This window comes from Pteropus vampyrus, unplaced genomic scaffold (genome assembly GCF_000151845.1).
Source record: "Pteropus vampyrus isolate Shadow unplaced genomic scaffold, Pvam_2.0 Scaffold43, whole genome shotgun sequence".
In the NCBI taxonomy this organism is placed as follows: domain Eukaryota; kingdom Metazoa; phylum Chordata; class Mammalia; order Chiroptera; family Pteropodidae; genus Pteropus; species Pteropus vampyrus.
The window spans coordinates 5816475-5838764 of record NW_011888824.1 but is presented as its reverse complement, the minus strand read 5'-3'; the positions used below and the strand labels follow the sequence as shown (position 1 = coordinate 5838764).

Genomic DNA, 22290 nt, shown 5'->3' with positions numbered 1-22290 from the left:
CTAAATAGTGATCTGATGGAAAGCATTAATATTTGAGGGGTAGATGGTCATTGAATTCACAGAAATGAAAAAGTACGTTTGGGGAAGTAAGGAAAGTTATATTTTTTTTCATGGAAGAGAGGAGGGGATCGAAAATGATTAAGCGTAGTTATTTTGCTCCCAGATGTCTTACTGAGGTAGGGCCAAGTTCTGGGTTTCCTTCTAATTTCTAAATGTAGACCAAGAAATGATCCCCTTTTCATGTCGATTTGGAGCAAGTTGAAAGGAACGCATAAATCAACACTGGGAACATGCTACAAGTAATTCTCTTTATGGTTTCCTTGAAGCAAAACTAATGATAATCCCTCTTCCTACAAATACTAAGCAAAACCTTAGTAACTAATAGAATGGTGCTTTCACTTATCATAAGGTAAAAGGAAAAAGCCAATAAAATGTCCTGGAGAAACTTCGTCTTATTTATATATTTAGCCTTCTTTTTTCTCATAATTATAAACCCTTTGGGTGGAAATCACATTTTATAAAACTGAGCAAATACATTATTTCCTCATGTGGTAAAAGAACTTTTCTAAGGTCATCAAGGATATAATCAAATCAATGTGTTTGTTATTCCTAATTGTTGTACTTTAAAATATGCTTCAGTGAAAGGCTGGAATTTGAGTAATATTCAGTTTACCCTCTTCCCATGTCTATTATCGAACCATCTCTGACTTATCCTGTACTCCAGAAAGCTGCCCCTTTGGACTGCTTTTCCAGACTCCTTACCATCTCAGTTTCTGTTTGGGTTCAACCAAGGGTTGGCATTGGCAGAAGACAGGAGGATGGAAAGGGAGAATAGGAGATGCATCACTTCTTCGCTCTCTTCCCAATTCAGTGCAAAGCTCTGGCAGTAGCTGTGGCCTTCCGTGATGATAGCTTCCCCCAGGTGGTTCCTCCCCATGTTTCTAATTCTCACTAGGCTCCAGAAATTTCTTTCTTCTCTTGTTTCTAGAGGTGGCAAAACCTTCCCACTATTTCTGTTCCTGGGGGCCTTTCAATCCTTTCTTTGTTCAAATCCCAGCTGCACCTGATTTGAGAATTTTTTCCATACATAAAAATGTTAAAGCTTTTCCATGAAAATGTAATTTGTATGCTTGTTTGCTCTTTGGTTTTTGTCTGACATCATCACTTTAAGTTGACAGCATTGACAAATTGAGAATCAGATTGTGCATTAGCCCTGCAAGATCAGTTTAGTTTATGACATACACTGTTTTCTCTTGGCATTAATACATCATCGATGTCAGGAGCTGATAGAAAAGCAAGTGTACTTTCTTAAATGATTGCTACTAGCATGAATTTGTGAGGGAGAGAAAGATGAAGTTGTTTAGCCCTCTAGCCCAGCTTAAACAAAGGGTGTGTTATATATGTTACCTTTGAAAAAATGTATAAAACTCACCTGTGATGCAGGCCTACTAAATTTTATCAGGATGCATTTCTCCCTCTAGATACTAATGATATACTTTGCTAACGTTGTCCTGTGTTGCTTTTTGATGCGTAAAGTAGCCATAATATTTTATAGAGTCTTCACTCCTGCTTGAACTTCTAACAAAAAAGCTGAAATTGGAATTGATTTGATATTTTAGCCTACATTTGACGATTAAACCACACTAATTGTCATAATCAAGGCTCACAGCTATCACAAAGTGACCTGCAATGGACTGAGAACTTTTTTTCACTTCATCACATCCTCCCTTGGATCTTCAGCACAAGAGTTAGGTAAAGAACCATTTTTCTCTGCTTACCTGCTGAATAGTGGGTAAAAGCAAGTCTGGTGCTCATTATAAAGTCGTCTGAAAGATGTTGGGACTGCCTTTCTCACCAACCACACTCTGTATTCTTACCTTGCCACATTTACCCTCTCAGATCTGTCAGAGAACCTAATGCAGCAGTTGACACATGTGTGAATCCTCTCTACAGAAGGGCTCCCAGGCGACGTCCAGACACTGGTTGAACACTCCCCCTATTAAGAAACTTGCTACTTACAGAATCATTCCGTTCTGTTTTAAAAGAATTCATTGTTACGTTTAGGCTGAGATCTCACTTTTTCCTGCTTTCACCTAATGGTCACAAAGAATACTCCTGTTTCCTCACGTAACTGTCATTAGATGGCCCTCCTGCTACTTTATGGGGGTATCTCTGTGAGATTTTAGCCTTATCGTGTTGTGTTCAGAATAGAGTGTCCTGTTGAAAGCAGGATGATGCCATACATCTCTGGCTAATGAGTTGAGGCTACAGAGGCCATGAAAGATTCTTCCAGTGCCCTGTATATTCAGCTATGAAGAGGTGAGTCCTCAGACAAAAAAATAGATTCAGACAGATACTTCTCTGGTCCTTGCTTTCAAGCTTTAGAGGAAGAGTCTAGAAACACTTAAGGTGTTTCCAGGTGGTAGAAACAAGATGGGTTGGTATGAAACTGATTTTCAAATTGATGAGAGATGACTCTTTTGAAAGGATGAAACCCGCATTTCCCAAGTTTTGACATGCTACCCTAAAGAACATGCCTTCTCAGTTGAAAATGAAAAGCTAATACTGAAGTGAATGTATTGTGCAATAAATTGTGTGTTGCATATGCAAAAGGATCCTAGAAACCAATGCGAGGGAGGTCAGTAAGGATATTATGTGAATAACTGCTATAGCTGCATGTAGGTTATCTTGTCATGTGTTATGCTCTGTGTTTTTGTCCCCATTTGGTCCCCAACCTTTAAGAAAGTTTTTTTTTTTAATCCCCCCACCCCACTTCCACCCCTGACCTATGGATGTTGCTGTCTCCCGTTAAGAACTGGATCTCTGAAGGCGGGGCGTCTCCTCCCATACGCTCGTGGGGTGCACCCAGGGCCTGGCTCACTCAGGGGGCCTGGCACGCCCAGGGTATGGGCAGTGGCTCTGCTAGTCCTCGAACCCAGGTCCTTCTATGTGTAAAGCAGACGTGCTAATCACTACTCTATGGAACCACCTCAAGAAAGTTTTTGTTTTATTTTTCCAGCTTAGTTTCAGCTATGTTGTAAAAAATTAAGAGAAGGATTGTTTGGACACGTTTATCAGGGAGCAGTGCTTCATAAAGCCCGTGTGTGACTAGTACTGCATTCAGGGAGATCTCCAAGTAGGAGGTAAGAGCATAGAGAATAAGAATCAAGACAAAAAAAAACACAAAGCAAAAACTAACTCATAGATACAGGGAACACATTGATGTTACCTGAGGGAAAGTGGGTTGGGGGTCATAGGAAGAGGGAGTTGCAAAATGATGATAAGTGGTAGGATGAAGGATGCTAACTAGACTTTTGACGGTGATCACTTTGTAGTGTATACAGATGTTGCATGGCAGTGTTGTACACCTGAAACATACCAATTTTACCTCAATAAAAAAAATCAAGGCAAGAAGTCAAACCATGTTTTCCCATGTGGAGAAAACCTCCACTGCCATTCTTGCTTTGGGATTTGATCTCCTATGGGAAGAGAGAGAGTACTTCCTTGAAAGTATTTGAAGCCATCCATCAAAAACTTCTTTTCTCAGCTCTGTAATACCTTACATTTCTTCAGAATCTTCTCCTCTTTAAGAAAACCATCTTAAGGTATTAAAAAAACCTTTTTATAAATATGAGATCTCCCTGTTATTTACATATTGACCAGTTTCTTTAGGACATATCCTCATCTGACAGCCATAAGTTTTACGTTTCATATAAGGAGTCACCGGACCACAGTGTATTTTGAGAGACACATCAAGAGTATAGGAACATTAATGTAAGATTAATTGGACCCAGTTTTTGGATACTTCAGCAAGGCTCAGTGTTGAGCCAGCTGAAATGACATCTTTGTTCAGGCTACACTAAGCACTTTCTATTCCCCAGTGCACCATGCTGTTCCCAGGCCTCTGTGGTGTCTCAGGCAGGGACCTCTTCCTGAAATGTTACCCAATCGCATGACATTACCCTCGTATTTCAAGGCCATATTTTCTCTGAACGCTATTCAGCCTTCCCTGAAGCCCCTTTCCCATGCCATCCACTGTCTAAGCTTTGACTCTAGTATTTTTTACATGGTTTTATACCTCTCTGGGTTTATATCTATCTGCCTTCAGTAAATTCCTTGAGGATAAGTATTTTTATCCTTTTTTATGTGCCTAAAATCATTACACTCAGTACCTGCTACATAATAAATATTTGTTGAATGAACGAAAGAATTGATGAATATGTTTTATTATTGAATATTGGTCTTAACCTGAAGTTCTAATAAAGCAAAGTGTTCTTGAAAAACTGAGTTAGCTTATATTTGCAATACTACATTTGTACATGGGTATTGTCTAATATTTTGAATTTGATAATGATTTTATAATTTTTTTAAAAATCTGTATATAGTAGTATATTAAATTTAGGCAAGAAAAGACTTGTTTGGGGTGCTCTTTGGTTTTGAACTCTTTTTATTTTGTGAGTTATTTCTTTATTTGGAATGATGAACTGTCAAGAGACAATACCATTTGCTTAGGAAAAGTGGATTGGTTTAACGTCATCTGAGTATTATTGTCACCATCATCTGGGAGCTCGTATTAAACAAAGAATTCATGTCACACCCCAGACCTACTGAATCAGAGTCTGCATTTTCTGGAAAACTAAAGGAATCCAAAAGTTAAAAATAATATAAAGTTCTTTTATCTCTCATGGATTCTGGGAAAAGTTAATGAAGGTTCCTAATGCTGATAACTTTATTCCTGAAACACTTGCAGCTCTGCCTTTTGTAGAAGACTGCACATTAATCAGAATGTCATGTGGGTGAAATATTTAGCAAACATCATCTGCTAATTTAAAAAGTAATGATATCATCTCAGTCACTGGTTATAAATTAGATATGTTGGCTTTTTTTAAAAATTCAGTTATTAGCCTGTATGTAATATTTGCTATGTGCAAAATAATTCATTTTACAAATAATTTAACTTACCATGTGCCAGAAGCTTTGTATTACTTAGCTCAAGAAATACAAGATGAATGAGACACAGCCTTTGCCCTTAGTGAACTTGTAGCCTATTAGAGAGATTAGACATCTACACATTCTGTAAGACAGATAGTGAATCTGTTTGGGAGGAACAGGCAAGACATCTTGAAACAAGTAGCATTTGATCTGGATAAGATTTCAGTAGACAGATCGTGTTAATTGGATTTTCTCCAATTACAAGAAGCAGAGATGTGCTTTCTCTCAGGCTCTCTCAGTGAAGGAGGTTTACTGTAAGGCTCCACAGGCATAGGAAGAGCAGGGAGGCAGTCTCAGCAGCCACGCCAGCAGGCCTCGCAGAGAAGTGAACACTAACTCTGTAGCTCGAGAGCCCCTTTGTTGTCTTACTAGACGTGAATATCTGCTGTTCCCTTCTCTCTTGATCTGCAGTATGGTCATTCAGCTGTCCTCTGTCTTTGCCTCCACAGCAAAAGTAGAGTATGTATCCCTGTTTCATTCCTCAAGAGAGAAAGTTTGACTCTGCTAATCTCTATTCAACAGTAAGCACCCTGCTGCACAAAGCTCATACCAACGACCTTGTAGGCTGGATATATGTTTTTGACTTGGCGTAAACAAGTCGTGGCCAGGGAGATGGGGTCTTATGGTATAGAGCAGTGCTTCTTAAACTTCAGCATGCCTATCAATCACCTGAGGACCTTGCAATGGTCCTCAGAAAATGCAGACTCTGATTCAGTAGGTCTGGGGTGTGACATGAATTCTTTGTTTAATACGAGCTCCCAGATGATGCTGATGTTACTGCTTCTGCCCACACTTTTGAGTATCAAGGATAGGACATGGTGACCTCTGTGTGAATATAATTACTCAGAAGGCAGACACTCTGTTTGGGAGGTCTGTGGTTGTGAGATGGCATCTCATGTGAAGGAGTAAGTATAAACAGGAGTGGAGGAAGATGCAGTGTTGAGGTCTATATGTGTTTTATATAGGGACAATTTTGAATATGGTTAAGGTCTGAATAAATAAGGCATCTTCAGACCAAAAGGTTTGTATTTAAACAATTCAAGTGCAGTCTCTGAATAACAAGGTTGTTGTTTAATGTTTTTAGTGAGAGACGGTAAGCAGTTGGGTCTGAATTTAAATTATTCATCTTCACTTGAGAGTTTGCTGCAAAACTCTTTTCACAGTTTGCCACCAAATCTGTGTTGATAGTGAGGATTGGCAGTAGATCTGCAGTGAGCCTTAGCTGTTTATTATGAGAAGTTGAGAGCCAGAGTCCCTGGTGTGGACACCAAGTATCAGATTTTTTTATCATTCTGCTACTTTAGGAGAACCACACATTTCTAGTTGTTTTCATTAGAGACTTGTAGATGTGATAATTCAGCCCTTGGTCACAAAGGTCCTTGAACCATTACAGTGTCTGACATCCATAGAGTTAATACCAATTTCAAAGCACCATTACATACATTCTTCTATTTATGTCATAAATATAATCTAGGACTGACATTAAAAACCGAAGAGTTTTTTGACAATGCTAGAGTCTAGTGATTTAGAACTATGAGTAATGTCTAAAGGAAGAGAACTGAATTAAGTATTCAGACCCTCTGACCTAATGGCAGATGCGTGAAGAAAAGCAGTCTTCTGACATCTTTCCAATTTCATTCATTACATTTGAAAATTACATTTATTTAGTCTCCATGTAATATTATATCTATTCTTCATGGATCAAAACACAGGGGAATGACCATTTTATATTCATTTAATATCTTGAGCTCACCCATTTTAACTCAGTCTTCTTTAAAAAATGACTTATTTTCACTTTAATGATCTGAAAAAGCAAAAATGGTTAGGTGACTGACTAGTAATGTCCCTTAAAAAAAAAAAAAAAAAACAAGGATTATCCTAATTTATGTGAGTTAAGTCTTGAGAAAGATTTTCAAAGTTCACCTTCTGTTGGTAATCACGTAAAATTCCAACTTACTGGATAGTTTATCCACATGAGCTTCTTTGACTTCTACATTTTGGTTTTCAATTGTCAAAGAAATAATGCTGTTTAGTATGAGGAAGGTTTTTTGCACAATGAAAAGAATGCTGGCCTTGGACCGACAAACTTTGTTTAAATTTCTTCTTAACACATACTTGCTATGGTACTTTGAACAAGTTATTTAATCTCTATGAGCCTTAGTTTCCTCATCTGTAAACTTGTGATGTTTATACCTACTTTGTAACATTATTTTGTTGATAAGACTAATGCATGTAATACAGTAGTATAAACATTGCCATATAACAGTTTTAAACACATAAACATGAAGATTTAAAAATTTTTATAACAAAATATTTTGTTTTGATATAAATTAAAAGCAAAAGTACTTTTGTTACTTCATACCTGCGTAGAAAGAACATTATCTATTCATGACATAAGTGAAAACTGCGGTGCTTTTAGTTATAAATGCAAGAGCTGTGGTTGTAATTGCCACTCAGTTAATGTATATATTGAAACTACCGTTGTCAAAAAAAATGGTTTTCCGAAAAAAGTGGTATTGTGTAGTTTACCAAATTTTAACCAATCTTCAAAATGTAGTCAGTAAATTCACTCATGCTACCGTGAAGTAATATGGAGGAGTACAGAGAAGGATAGTCAGTTATCAATGCTGTTCACAGTGAAACATTTTATTAATTCACTTTAATAAAACAAGGCTAGGAAAGTCAGGTTATACCCATATGTTTTACGAGAGTGAGTACCAGAAATACTGTGTGAGAATGGAATACTGCACTGCCATTCAAAATAAAAGAAGTCAGATAAAATGTCTCTCATGTCAAGTGAAGACCGATATTTTCAGTGAACGTACACACAAACTCACACCACCACCCGGAGAAAATACAAAGACATCTTTCTGATGGTTTCCTAGGTGCAGGCCACAGAACCACATACTGACATATTTCTAACAATTCTTGGTATTATTTTTTATAATTAATCTGCCTTAGATTAATAGAAAACCAGGGATATCCATTATTTTAGGTGGTGCTTCCTGGCAAATGCTGGTATAGAAGTTTATTTGTCAGTATGTTTTTATATGATGAAGCATCTGTGGGGCTTTGATTTTATAAAAGTGAATGAAGCCATTGATAAGCCATTGATAAGATCGGTGCCTGGGAAATGGGTTCAAGGGAAAGGCGAATTTAAGGACAGGAGCCCGAGTGTGTGGATCTGGGTCATTGTGAGCCTCCGGGTTTTACTCTGTGTTTCAATCTTGGAGATTTTCTCAAGGTCAAATTGATTTCCAGAGTGTCCCAACTGTTTAGTTCCAGTGTAGTGTACAAACAGCCAAATCATCCATGTCAAAGCAATTCTTTCCTCCATTAATAATAGAATAGTCATGCTTTTTGTAGTTTAGGTCTTATAGAGGGGGCGATATTTTGAATCTAGACAAGTTATAACCTTTCAGCTAATTTCCCCCAAGCATCGCCATTCTTATCTTTTAGACACTTTCAACGTTTCTTCAAATATGGAAGTACTTAATATTACTTTTCCTTCCACAGATCCAGTGCCCCACTTGCCAATTTGTCTGGTGTTTTAAGTGCCACTCTCCTTGGCATGAAGGCGTTAACTGCAAGGAGTACAAAAAAGGAGACAAATTGTTGCGTCACTGGGCCAGCGAAATTGAGCATGGGCAGAGGAATGCCCAAAAGTGTCCAAAGTGCAAGGTAAGGTAAGCTTTAGGAGGACAGGACAGAAATGTATGCATCTCGATATCATTGAACAACAATACTACAATATTGAAGTAAATTAAATGTATAACCTTAATACAGGTGTGGAGAAAAAGAATGTTTACTATTTCATTTTAGAAGAGCAATTATGTTACGTAACTAAATTGAAGATTTTATATATAAGCAATGCATATCCGTATTTGCATTACTTTTCAAAATATAAGGAGGCTACATATAAATACTGCTTTTAAACTTCCAAATCCTTATTTTCCATTTAAAAATGGAGATGTGTGCACAGGGAAAAGCTAGTTTGAAAATGATATGCAAGTATTATTTCCAGTTTGCCACATGTACTGTAATCACTTCTCCATCAGGTAGGCTCTGAATCCTTAAAATCCTTTGCTTTTCTCTCCTTCTGCCATTGCTTATCACTTTAGGATCGCGCTAAACTAATCATTCGCTTTCTGTAAATCTGGTGACGTAGAAGCTAACAGCTAAAATCAGGACTTAGGAATTTTTTAAATTCTGTTTTTCATTTTTCTGATAATCATGCGAGTAATCAAGAGTTAGCAGGCATTTGAGCTTCAACCTAGATGCTGAAAGTCAACGATGCAGATAACCCAGGAAGAGTCTCTATAGTGAAGTCAGAAAGTCAGTCCAGCTAGAAAACTTTGAATTCGATGTTCACAGAATATAAATTGTTGAAATTGGAAGTTTTTTTTAAAGCTCACTTTAGAAAATAATATGTGTATATATGTATATGTGCACTCTACCATATATGGTTTTCCCTTTTTGCCAGATTTATTTTTGGAAATCTTGTCTAAATTGGGCCTTATTTTCTTTCAAGAACAATTCTGCAATTCCTTCCTGGAGACTTAGCACCAGATAAATGAAATTTGAATTATCAGAAAATTGTTACAATTAATCATTATAAAGCCAACTTGAAATAATAAAAGTATATCTGAATCTGATTAATGAGCATAAATATAATCCACAAATTCACTATGCCAAATTTATATATATATATATATATATATATATATATATATATATATATATATATATATATATATATAAAGTAAAAGTGTTGCCTGAAATAATATGCTACATTCTTAGTAATTGGAAAAAAATTTGAAATAATTTAGATGAACTGCCCCTTATAAGTGAGGTCTAAAGATGTTTTCGCTAAAGCTTTCTTTGTTTTCCCTGTAGAAGGCAAATTGATCTGTAATTATCCTTTTGATTTTAAGGCTTTGCTTCAGATCGCTGCATTCAATTGCTCAGTACACATTTATTCTTCATCCACTGATGAACAATGAGAAAATAAGTCCTTTTCCCCTTTCTGTTGCCTTTTCAGTTTATTCAAAGCTATTGCTGGGTTTCAAACTAAAGAAAGGCCCAAAATCCCAATAGGAATTTAGGAGTGCTGTTAAGTCATTCTATCTAACACTTTGTACATAAGTACACTTTATATCTTGCTGGAAAGCTGTGAAAACAGTTCCCATTTAGCCTGGCTGTAAGACTGTATGCTCAATGAGCAATACTGCAGCTTTATACATAGAGGACATTCTGAATGAATTGAAATACTACATAATAATACGTTTGTTTGTGTAATTCTTCCATCTAATATTAAATGGACTCTTGACGTAGAGGGGAGAAAAAGCAGCCAACTATAAGGACTTTACTGAATGCACTAAAACCTTCCCCCAGTTTTAACAAATATAAACAGTTAAGAGAAAACATACATGCTGGTTGCCTGTTCAAGTAATAGCTAAAGTTTGGGGCTTTAAAAGGAATTACCTTTTAAATAGCTTAAAGGAAAAGAGCCAAGGAAGATGGAATCAGTTTACATGACTATCTTGTAGCAGAGAACTTTCTGGTGAGATTCAAGTTCCATAAAATTTATGTCAGTTTAAGTCATATTTTATGACTTGTTTTGTTTTCTTTTAAGCATATGGCTTTAAAGCTTTGCATTTTCTTTATTGTGACTTTTTTTGCATGGACCTTAAAGTTATATTTTCCTCCTCAAAACATTTTGATTCTTATAATAGAAATCCATGAGGAGATATTATTCAATGAATTAATACTTATTTTGTACTACGAGGCTTTATTTTCATAAATAATCTTTATTAGTTTGCACATATAAGAAAGGAAGATGCTAGGAGTTTGTGAAAAAGAAATGCTTCTAGGTGAACAAAATGATGATTGTATATTTTCATATGAATATGTTTTCAATAATGGTAATCAAATGTATTTAAAATTGTATTGTGACCAAAGTATATTTATATTTTTATACCCTAGGTATATTTGTTTAGATGAATTCATAATTTTAATAATTTTGATTTTTAAATGATTTTCTTTACAAAGGTCATATAACATATGATAGAAATTTGGAAAAGAGAGGGGAAAAACTTATCCAGAATGCTGCCACTCCAGTATTCTCACTCACTATTAATATATCACTGTGCCTCCTCTGTATTCCCCTACTTAAGTAACTTTTTAAAAAGTTTTAATTATAGTGTACAATTTTATATGCTTTGATTGTCCACTTAATATGTCAAACTTTTCTCATGTTACTAAGTAGTTTTCATAACCTGATCATTTGAGGCAAACCAGTTTAAAGCAAGCAGAAAGTTAAAGTTAAACAATTAACAGATAAAGGAAGCATTGTCTCTTCAAAAATATTTCTGAAGCAAATACTGAATATGTTTACACTATTAAATGTGGATGACGAATCCATGTATGTCTATACCATTGTTATCTCTAATTTGTAAAATATTTGAAATAATTAATGATTAAAAATTTTTTTAAAAATCTAACAAGGGAATAAAAAGACTAACATTACAGCTTTCTGGAGCTGCTTAAACATCTCTATTTGCTCACACAACCTCTAAAGATTTGGCTGTCACATATTTTTTCCTTCCTCGGGTAAAAGTTAAATATTGAACAGAATATTGGACTGAAACAAAGTTGAGTTAATATTTCTCAAAAATGTTAGCATTTTTTTAATTTGGAAAATTAAAGGGGAATTCCTTAAACATCTCTTTCCCAAATTTCCTTCTTCCTTAATGTCAGATAAGAACTATTTATATAAATGTTTATATAATGTGGTATGTGTAATGTGGTGCAGATACAGTCACAGCTGACTAGATTACATGTATCTCACCACCTTAATTTTCCTCTTATATAAATAATCACATATCTTTATTTAGAACATTTAATAAGACATTGAGTAGAGATAATTAACTAGGATATTATACATTTTCATACACTAATATAGAAGTAATGTGATTTATGAATTAATGAGTAATTAAGTCACTTATTTTATTCCAGGGTCAACATACATCTTTCCTATTTCTAGGTGACAGGATAGTCACTTTAAAAAAAAAAAGAAATGCCAAGATATGAAGAGAGTACTGAGTTCTGATATGCCATCTTTATTTTATTCATGAAAGTACCATTGTACAATGCTCTCTTTCTTTGTTGTGTTAGCACGGCAATAATAATAATAATAATATCTAATATATACTGATATTTACTGTGTCAGTCTCCATTTTAGTTTTATATATGTGTTGTCTCATCTAATCCTTCGATGTGATACTGAGATGTTAAATTTCAATATGCCATCCAGATCTTAATTAAGTGCCTTTTGGTAAAACTAAGATTTTACACGATGATAAATTGACAGGCTCAGTAGTATGTAAGTTATATTTGTTGTCTCATTTAATTCTGAAAAGAAAGTGTGTGATGAAGGGGTGATTACCACCATTTCAAGATGTAACAGTTTCAGAGAGGTTAACTAGAGCAAAAAGGCAGGGTAAAGTGAATTATGTTCATGCATAATTTATTGTGAATTTAGAATTAAGGGAATTTACTTGTCATGATATTTTTCTTCATATATTTTATTCTCTTAAATCCTATAATAGGATTTTTGGGCAAAAATGTATTTTCAGAGATAGTAATTGATTTGCTCCTGTTCACAAAAAATTAGCACAAAAGCCATGTCTGTGGGCTCTTATATCTGAGCTTTAGCTACGTCGTCTGTGGTTGCTGAAGAAAGAACTTGGAGTATTAATGTTGGATCTTATAGATAATTCTGCAACTCGCTAGCACTTTACACACCACTAGAAAAGCATATTCAGGGGCCAATGCCTACTTTCAAATAGAGCTCATTCAGAAAATAAAATAGCTTCTCCTTAACTCCCGATTACCCATTTTAACTCTCCAGATTACTTGAAATCACTAAATTTGGAGCAGTAGTTATCACTGCTACTATTTTCTTGGTGTGGCAAAGTCTAGACCCTATTTGTGAGAAGAGTCTGATCATTTGATGGCAGATACTTTCTACGATATAAACTGTATTGCATACAATGCCCCGTTTTTATGCAAAATAATTGTAATATTTGTTTACTATCCTGAGATTAAATTTATAATGTGACTTCATATAACATTTCATTAAAAAATCAATATATTACCCTAATTATAATATAAAATAGAAATAAGTGAAAATAATATAATGAAATAACATGTATTTCAACATATAAATGCTCAGATACCATGACATTAAAAGACATAAAGAAGTAGTCAAATTTTTGAACCTATTTATAATGAATAAATTAAGATTTAAGAAAAATTTGGATTTAAGAAATGAATATTAATGTGAAACTTAAATATTATCAATACCTATTCTTTATATTTGACATTTTAAAATGAGGACAAAATAAGTATATATGTGTGTATGTTTATATATGTATGTGAATATATACCTATTTTTACATGTAGATATATTGCTAGAAAATTCAATGTACGTTAAAACTATGCAAACATATTTTGGGCTTATATACAAAATAGAGTTAGATTCTGAATACAATCAATCTTTTCTCAATTTACACAGTAGTTACATAACTAAAAAATCTATTATATATTAAATTCAAGCTAACATTATTTTGCATTTATATGTAAAATAGAGTAAGGTTCTATGTTCAGATATTTTTAAACAGAGTTTCACCTTTATTTCTAATGCATTAGAAATCTTTATGGACACAACTTAACCCTCTACTGTGCAGGATTGTAGGACAGCCATAAATGCCAGCATCAGCCAACCAAATAACCCCCTACAAAAAAAATAATAGCAATAAGACAGAAAAGAAAGGAAAGCGCTGAGGACCCCTACTGAGAGCCTTTGTTATAGATGAAGGCTCCTGAGAGGGGTAAAGTCCAGTGAGCTGAGTAGACAGGGGAATGTGAGTGAAAAACTGCCCACTTTCCGTGTGAATACAAATGAGACCAGTTTTACTAAAGAATCTAAAGCTTTCTTAGGTGATTCCTTTATTTTCATTTTCAATTCTTTTTAAGTTTTAAGAGTTGCTTTTTAAAATTTTCTACAGCATACTCAACAAATAATTCAAAACAGAGAACAAGTTTTGCTATGACAGCAATCGGTAGGCAGAACATAAAGGTTTAGGGGAACTATGAGAAAGGTATATATGCAAATGCCTGTTAAATGTCTTCACTTGCCTTAATGGACTTCTCCAACACAGTATATTGTCTCCCCAAGATGGTTCTACTCAGTTTCCCCATGTCAGTAAATGGTAACTCCAGCCTTCTAGCTGCTGAGGTCAGGTCAAGAATTTATATCATCCCAAACTCTTTCTCTCACACCCCATATCCATCAGTCATGTAGGTTGTACCATTGAAATATATTCAGAACTCGACCACATCTTAGCACCCCCACTGTCACTAATCTGGTGCAAGACATTACTGTCTTTCTCTCTCTGAGATTTCTGCAATGGCCTCCTGACTGGTTTCTTACTTTCTTACCCTTCACATTATTCTTAACTCAGCCGCCAGAACGACATTATTAAAAAGGCAGATTATATCACCCTCTGCTCAAAGCCTTCCATGGCTCCCGTCTCATGCAGATGAAAAGCTAGTTATTATAATGACCATAATACCCGTCGTCCTGTGGACACACCTCGACCCCATTATTCCTCTGATCTCATCTTCTACTTCCTTCACCCTCCCCTAGCCACGCTGCCCTGCCCTCCTTGCTGTGCTTCAGAAACATCAGACGTGTTCCCATCTCAGGACTTCTATACTTGCTCTTCCCATTGTCTGGAATGTTCTTTCCTCAGATATCTGCATGGTCAACTCTCCCCACTTCATATCTTTGAGCAAAATTCAGCTTCTCCTAACTCAATAGGTAATATGCCCCTTATGTGCTTTATTTTTTCTCCATAGCACCATATTTCTCATCACCATTTAAAGTAGTAGATATATTTTGCAGCCATTAGAGCAGGGATTTTGATCTCTTTTGATCCTTAAAGTACCTTTAGCATTTAGAACAGTTCTGGGCATCATGTAGCACTAAATAGAAAATCATTGAATGAATGAATGAATGCCATTTTTCTTTCCTTTTTTTATGGACTTGTAGTGAGAATCCATTATAAGCTCTGTGAAACATGGTCCTTTTTTTCATAAATCTCATAGAAGGGAGGACACAGTTGTTACACTGACGATGATAAAACACTGTTTCACGTCAGTAAGGCTTCTCATAGAGTATTATAAGAGGGTTCATGGTGAAAGGGACATCTAATTCATCTTGGGGAATCCAGGGAAACCTAAGTCATTGAAGATTATTGGATGGATTTTGGCATGATGAAAGGTATTCAAGAGTGGCAATATTACAATTAAAAATATAAGGGCACAGAACCAGGAAATGTGTGCTGTGTACAAGAGCCACAAGTACTTTGTGGTTCCCTTAGGGTAAGTTTCGCAGAAGGAAGTGGTGAAAAGTGTGGCTATAGAAGCAAACAGAAGCCAGGGCTTTGCAAGCAACACTAAGAAACTTGGATATTTATTCTCCAGACTGAAAAGTTGTAAGCAGGAGAATGGTGGTATCAGGTTTATGTTTTAGGCTGGTCGTTGATTATATGAAGGTAGTTGTAGACAGCCAGAGGAAATTATGAATGTGAAGGAGAAGTGCTGCAACAGGGCTAATTCAGGTTGCTTCTCATTTCATTGAATACAGGGCCATGAATGAATATGCCGTGCTGGGGATGCTCTTCCTGAATCTGAGGCCTGTTAACTGCTGAACTGCTACTTGACATTCATTTCTAAGATCAAATGTCACTTCCTTAGAAAAACCTCTTTTGACTCAGACTGAATCAAGCTCCTCTTTTTAAGTACACTTCATACTTTGTCCTTTCTTTCATAGCACTTGTCATAGTTTATGAGTGTATATTTATTTGTACAATTGATAATATCTGTCTATAGCTTAGATAACAAGCTCTTTAAGGGAAGGAGCCATATCAGATTTTATCAATGGATGAACAAATATTGATTGAATGCATGAATGAATCAATGTTTCCTAGAGAAAGAGTAGCTGATCTAGATATTTTAGTAACATCAGGCTGCAGTCAGCTGAGGTGGAATTGATAGGTGAGTAAAGAAAAGCAGTGAGTATAGATTATTCTTTTAAAAAGCTTTGTAAAAACAGAAGGGTGAGGGTAATTACTGGCTAGAAGGTCATGTGGAATTAAAGGAAAGATTTATTAGAATGGGGAGATACCCGAACTATTGACAGGCTACGTGGTATACGGTCACAGAGGAGAAGAGGCCAAGATGAATGTGAAGGAGGGTAAGACGGGCATCTGAAGATTTCTGAGAACATGCGACATGTGGTCAAGAGAAGTTTGGTAAAGGAAGAAAAGTAGGGGCTAAATTGTGGTAAGCTCTACCCTGGGAAATAAGAATAGGACAGTACTCTATACTCTTCAAAGAATTTCTGTCATCATAAACCAGTCATACAACTTAACTTGAAATATATACAAAATTTCCTATAACAAAGAAAACCAGTACATCAGAGGACAATTAAAGTTATCAGAGTATTGTATTTAAAAAATTGATATAGCAGAGGACACCAACTAATTTTGACATCAACATCTTATTTATTTTTTACAATATAGTCTACCACAATAAAGGCAACCATTTTTAGTCTGACATGAGAAATGAGGATTTATTTTACTTATCTATTCTCTTCCTTTCTTCTTCTTCCAATTTTTGATGGTTATTATTTTAATTCTTCTTGTGATTATCTTTTACCTTTAAATAATGTACTTAATCTTTTATTCAATATTTTAACAATTTTAGATGGTTTGTGAGGATTTAGCTCTCCTACAATTTTTTTGCTCTTTCCCATTTCCCATATTCCGTAAGCTATAACTTTGTTTTTATATTGTCATATTTAATAACATTTACATTCTATTCAAATATACTTTCTAACACTTTTCAAAAGGATGATTTTAATGTTTAAAAATCAATTGGGTGTTTACATAATCAAGGGCATGTAATGATGGAACTAGAATTACGTTTCCTTTTCTAAGATCACAACTTCTGGGAAAAATGCTCCCAGCATCCATGTTCCCTATCAGTCATGCCATATTTTGTTACACCTCAAATTTGAAACTTACATGCATTTTTGTTTAGTTTTTCCTGATAATTCTCATTGTTTTTCTTTTTTCCTTACTGAGAGTAGACATACACACTTTATCATGTTAATATTTAATTCCTGAGGAATTTTATTGCTTGGTATATATTCCTTTATTTTTGGAAGACATTCTTGAAACGAACTAACTTCCTGTTCTAAATTGAACTGATTGTTTCGAGCTTTTTCTCTGAGATTTCTTACATCAGCTTTTGTATGTGCTAACATTGTCTTTCTTTGAATTTTACGTTCACTAAATGAAGTGCTTCCTTGAGTCATGGCCCCAGGAAGGGTGCAGAGGAGTCTTAGCATCTCTGGCATGGTTTTATTTTTGCCTCCATATATTAATCTTATAGTTGGATAAGAATTTTAGGTTCATAATATTTTTTACCAGATCTTTGAAGGCTTTGTGTGTATGTTTGCATTTTTAAAATCCCTATGTTGTGGAGAATTGGTATAGTGAGCTAAGTGAGGAAATGAGCATTACTCCTGGGACTTTTTTTAATTGCTTCTAATCAATTATTCTGGATACAAAAGCTACTGAGGCAAACACGTATAAACATAAGTAAATTATTTGTTGGTGACAGTAATATATAATAGTTAACTTAGTTATCATTTCCTGCTTAAAGAATAAAATAACTATAGACAAGTGGTTACCAGGGGCAGGGGGTGGGTCAAGGAGGGAGGTAGACAGGTTAAAGGGAGTCAAATATAGGAGGGTGGGGGAGGGTGAAATGGGTAAAAGGGATCATATATATGGTAGCTGAAGGAAACTGGACTTTGGGTGGTAAACACACAATAGAATATACAGATGTCAAATTATAATGTACACTTAAAAATTATATAATTGTATTAACCAGTGTTACTCCAATAAACTTTAAAAAAAAGAATAAAATAAGTTTGCATGGGTTGGATATTGAGCAGTTCATTTTTATTCTTTCACCTAATGATTAAGTAGAATCTGTATGAATATAAAAGGCTGAATTCTAGTTCTATATTTGGATACTTTGTTGGTATTTTACTAAACTAAATGTAAACAACTTGAGGGCAAGTACTGAAAGTATATATGGTTTTTATGAATAATCTCTTATTACAAATGTTGATATGTCCTAGGCAGAATAGCATAGGCTCAAAAACAATTCATGTTATTTCTGTCACTACAATGTGGACTTAATATCAAAACTCTTATTAAAGAAATATCTGGTATATTCTGGTATATTCATCTCATGACTTATAAGTATAGAGAGATATAAGCAACATTAGTGTTTAAAGGTTCAACTCCTTAAGTACCAGCCATCCTTATTTACTGTAGATGGAGAAAAGAAACCCTGTGAATAATAAACCAAATGACAGTTGAGGTTTGTGAGTAATCAGTTTAATCCAGTGGATTAGGAATATCTCATCTGTCCTACTGTCTCCATCTCTTAAGTAAATACAGAATTTTAATTCTAACTTATAGTCACTTGAGTGATTCATTTGTTTTTTAGCAGAGCTAAATTGATAAATGTTTTGAAGCTATAATAAAAAATCAACAGCTTATTTGATAGATAAGGTGAAATTTATGTAAATGTAATTTAAACTTACATTTTAAGACTTTGTTTTCAAAATAAACAAAAATGGCATTGTTATTTGATCTTGAATGATGTACACAGGGAACTCATTTAGCATATGAAATTTATTATCCCCTGGGTGTTTTAGGAGTTCAAAATTACAACTTGCTTAGCAAATGTGAAAAGTCATATCTCCTGTTACACGTTAACTTCCATCGTGTCAGTTCATTTCTCTGTTAGTGCCAAGTTATAATATATTCATATATAATCAAGATATATTTGCAGTAGTATTAAAGGAAGCACTGTGTATTCAACAATTGGTAAATTATGAAATCATCTTTTCGTGATTAAATCATTGCCTTTATGTGTGTCAAGTATTCAAATTAATCTATAGAAGTGTATAATTCTGCCATGTACAAGGTTACTATAGAATATTGTCAGAGCTTGGAATTTTATCACTTCTTGTGCAGAAATATTATTATACCAATAATATTTTAGTTGCCTTCTGTGTTCAGAATATTATTTTAGAATAAAGAAAGACAATTTAGAGAGACTATAGATTTTAGTCTTCACAATTTAAATTAAAAAGTAAATTTTCACTCATAAAGATTTTAGAACCCAATGAAACAATATTACAGACATATAAAATGACAGTGAACATTGTATGTGAAATTTTGGGGCAAATGAATTGTCTGTAACAAATTTAACTTATTAGAACAACCTTCCTGTCAGGAAAAAAAAAGTTTTGATACTGTTTTAAAGGAAGAACATGAACTGGCCCAGAGAATAGCAAAATCAAGCAGAAAGGCTCAGAGATGGCTTGTGTGGGAGAGCAGACATGTTTGTCTGACTAGTGCAAAGATTGTGCTGTCAACAAAGAATATGATTGACTCTCTGGTTTTTTTAATTTAAGTTTATAATAAGAGGCTGCTTCGCATAATTAAGAAATAGATATGAATCAAAACCCTTTCTCCATTCACTCAAGCAGATTAATTTCCTGAGCTCTGGTTATGAGTAAGAATGCCAATCTCATGGTGCGGTTATGAGGTTTAAAGGTGCTAATCTATGTACAATGCTTGGCACATAATGAGCACTAAACAAATATTAGTCTTTTTTCTTTATAGGTCAAATACAGCACTATGCTATGTGACCAGAAAATGTTAAATTTTCTTGTCTCCATTATAGGATCCAATACAATATGCAATATACAATATATAAAATACAATATACAAAAATGCAATATACAATACAATATACAAAAATGTAGGATAGAGTAACCTTTATTTTGGGTGCTCAGCAGTTCTCTCTCAACATGTTTTCTCCCAGTGCTCAGGTGGTTTAAAGGATCAGAAATGGTTCCAGGGTCCAGTAGGGCCTTTGGCCTACATTACTCCTGAACGCCATCTACTGTGCTAAATGGATGTGGGCAGAGTAATCGTTCTTCAGAGTTGTTCTGAAGGGGGAAAGTGCCGGACTAGAGATGGATTTACCAGGAAGCTACAGAACTTAAGCTTTGGCAACCCTCATCTACACAAGTCCCTTCTTAGACCTGTCTCTAAATTGTGTTCGTAATTTACATTCATCTCCTTAAGGATGACCCCTCAAATTAAATAACCTTCGGGCCCCACAACCTGGATCTACTCTGACTAGATTGTCAGGTAAGGGGGAAAAAAATTCAATATAATATTTAAAAGATGGGTTGGCCAATAGCAGGAAAAATAAGTTTTGCCTTTATTGTCAAAATAACAATTTATTAGTAACCTTTGACTCCAGGTGCTCAGTGCGCTTGCCCACTAGCCTGCCCTTGCCTGTCTAAGAAGGTACTCTCTAGTCCAGCATCTGCCTAAGAACTACCCATATGAAGAAGTGAGAAAAGGGACCACCTGGGAATCAGGGATGTACAGTTACATTGCCCAGGTATTTGATTTCTCACATTTTTAGGTGAGTAAAAAGGAAAGGATAGATGGGAACCAATATTATATTAATCTGACTCAGTATGTTCCAAACGATGTTAGGTACTCTACATGTATTATCACATTTTTATTCTCATGTAAGTAATATCTAAATTGATGCTTGGGAGAGGTCAGGTGACTTCATTTTATACAGCTAGTGGAGGCAGAATTTAAACACAAGGCTTTTTAAAGTTAAAGCCCAGGTTCTTTCAATCTCCCTATGTGGCCAAGGCTTGCCTGCCAAGAATCAGCCACTGGGAGGGAATGGCATTTAACCTACAACCAACCTACAATCTTGAATGCCTAACATCCTGCCAGACACTTAGTAAACTTTTCTTTCTTGATTCATTCACTTATCATATATTAAGTACCTGCTGTGTGCCAGTCATTGTGTTGCCTGTAATGTGCTGCCCTCTGCTTAGTTATTACTGCTCAATATTGTCACCATCACCTAGAAGCTTTCTAGATAGGTAGACGGGCAGGCAGGCAGGCAGATAAACAGACAGACAGACAGACTGACTGATAGGATAGATAGATAGTAGAAAGAAAAAGAAAGAGAGAGAAACAGAGAAAGAGAGAGAGACAGAGAAAGAGAGAGAGAGAAGGAGACAGAGAGAGAGAGAGAGAGAGAGAGAGTGAGAGAGAGAGAGAGAGAGAGAAAGAGAGAAAAGAAAAGAAGAAAAGAAAAAAAGGAAAGTACCTAGATATATAGATACATAGATGCATAGATAGATAAGCAGGCAGGTGGATGGCTTCATAAACATGTATTGCTCACATAAAACTTTCACCATTATTATGATTAATATCTTTTGTTATTTTAAAAGCAGCCTCAGAAATCCTTTTAAAGTTCATTTTAAACAAAATTTAAGATTTTAGCTATTTAATCACTAAAACTGAAATACTGCATTGATTTGGAATTAGCAACTTAAAATCTTTTATTCTCAAAACCTGTAAAATAAGATTATATTTTGAAATAGACAGTTTTCTTTATCTCTCAACCTTTTAATTTCTCTTTTTACATTAAAGATCTTTTCTTTTTCCTGGATCATTTTATCCCATTTCCATAATCATTGTCCAGTTTTTGAAAACAATACTTATAACTGCACTACTACAGAAGTTCAGGGAGCCACACTGTGTGTCAGGGAAGGAAAGCATGATTTCAAAAGAAATACATCAAGCTGTGGACTGTGGCCAAGGCCTACTGAAAAGAGCCAAGTCACCCCTGGAGGGTTTGACTCACGCATTAATTGTGAAGTTCCCAGTTGCATTAAAACAGTCACTGACACACTCGTCCCAACAACGTCCTCATGGGTAGAAATTCTCAGTAGTCAAATGGTATTGGGAACATTTTAAATAAATTTTCTAAACAAAGATCTTATATATATCATATGTATTATATATGATAAAAGTATATATATGATAAAGAGAAATGAGATGTGACTCAAATGTAGGAAGTGCCTACATTGTAATGAAATGAGAAGACTGTTTTTAGTTGGTCCTGTTTTGATCACATGAGTTTGTCAGTGTAACCAAATCTTTTCTTTAGGAAATGTGTTTTCTTTCATAAGTGCTCACCTAACAAACAAATCATGCACATACCTGAGTGAAATATGACTCCAATCCATGA

General features: G+C 34.9%; 1 protein-coding gene across 1 annotated transcript in view; it reads left to right on the top strand.

The window, feature by feature from the left end:
* Positions 1 to 17329, top strand: part of RNF217 (ring finger protein 217) — a gene marked incomplete at its 5' end in the record, with an annotated part of 96957 nt that extends 79628 nt beyond the window's left edge. The window contains 2 exons of the mRNA XM_023529839.1: positions 8509 to 8673; positions 15707 to 17329. Of these exons, the coding sequence (XP_023385607.1) occupies positions 8509 to 8673; positions 15707 to 15718 (177 nt within the window). The remainder of the gene's footprint in view (positions 1 to 8508; positions 8674 to 15706) is intronic.
* Positions 17330 to 22290: the final 4961 nt, after the last annotated feature.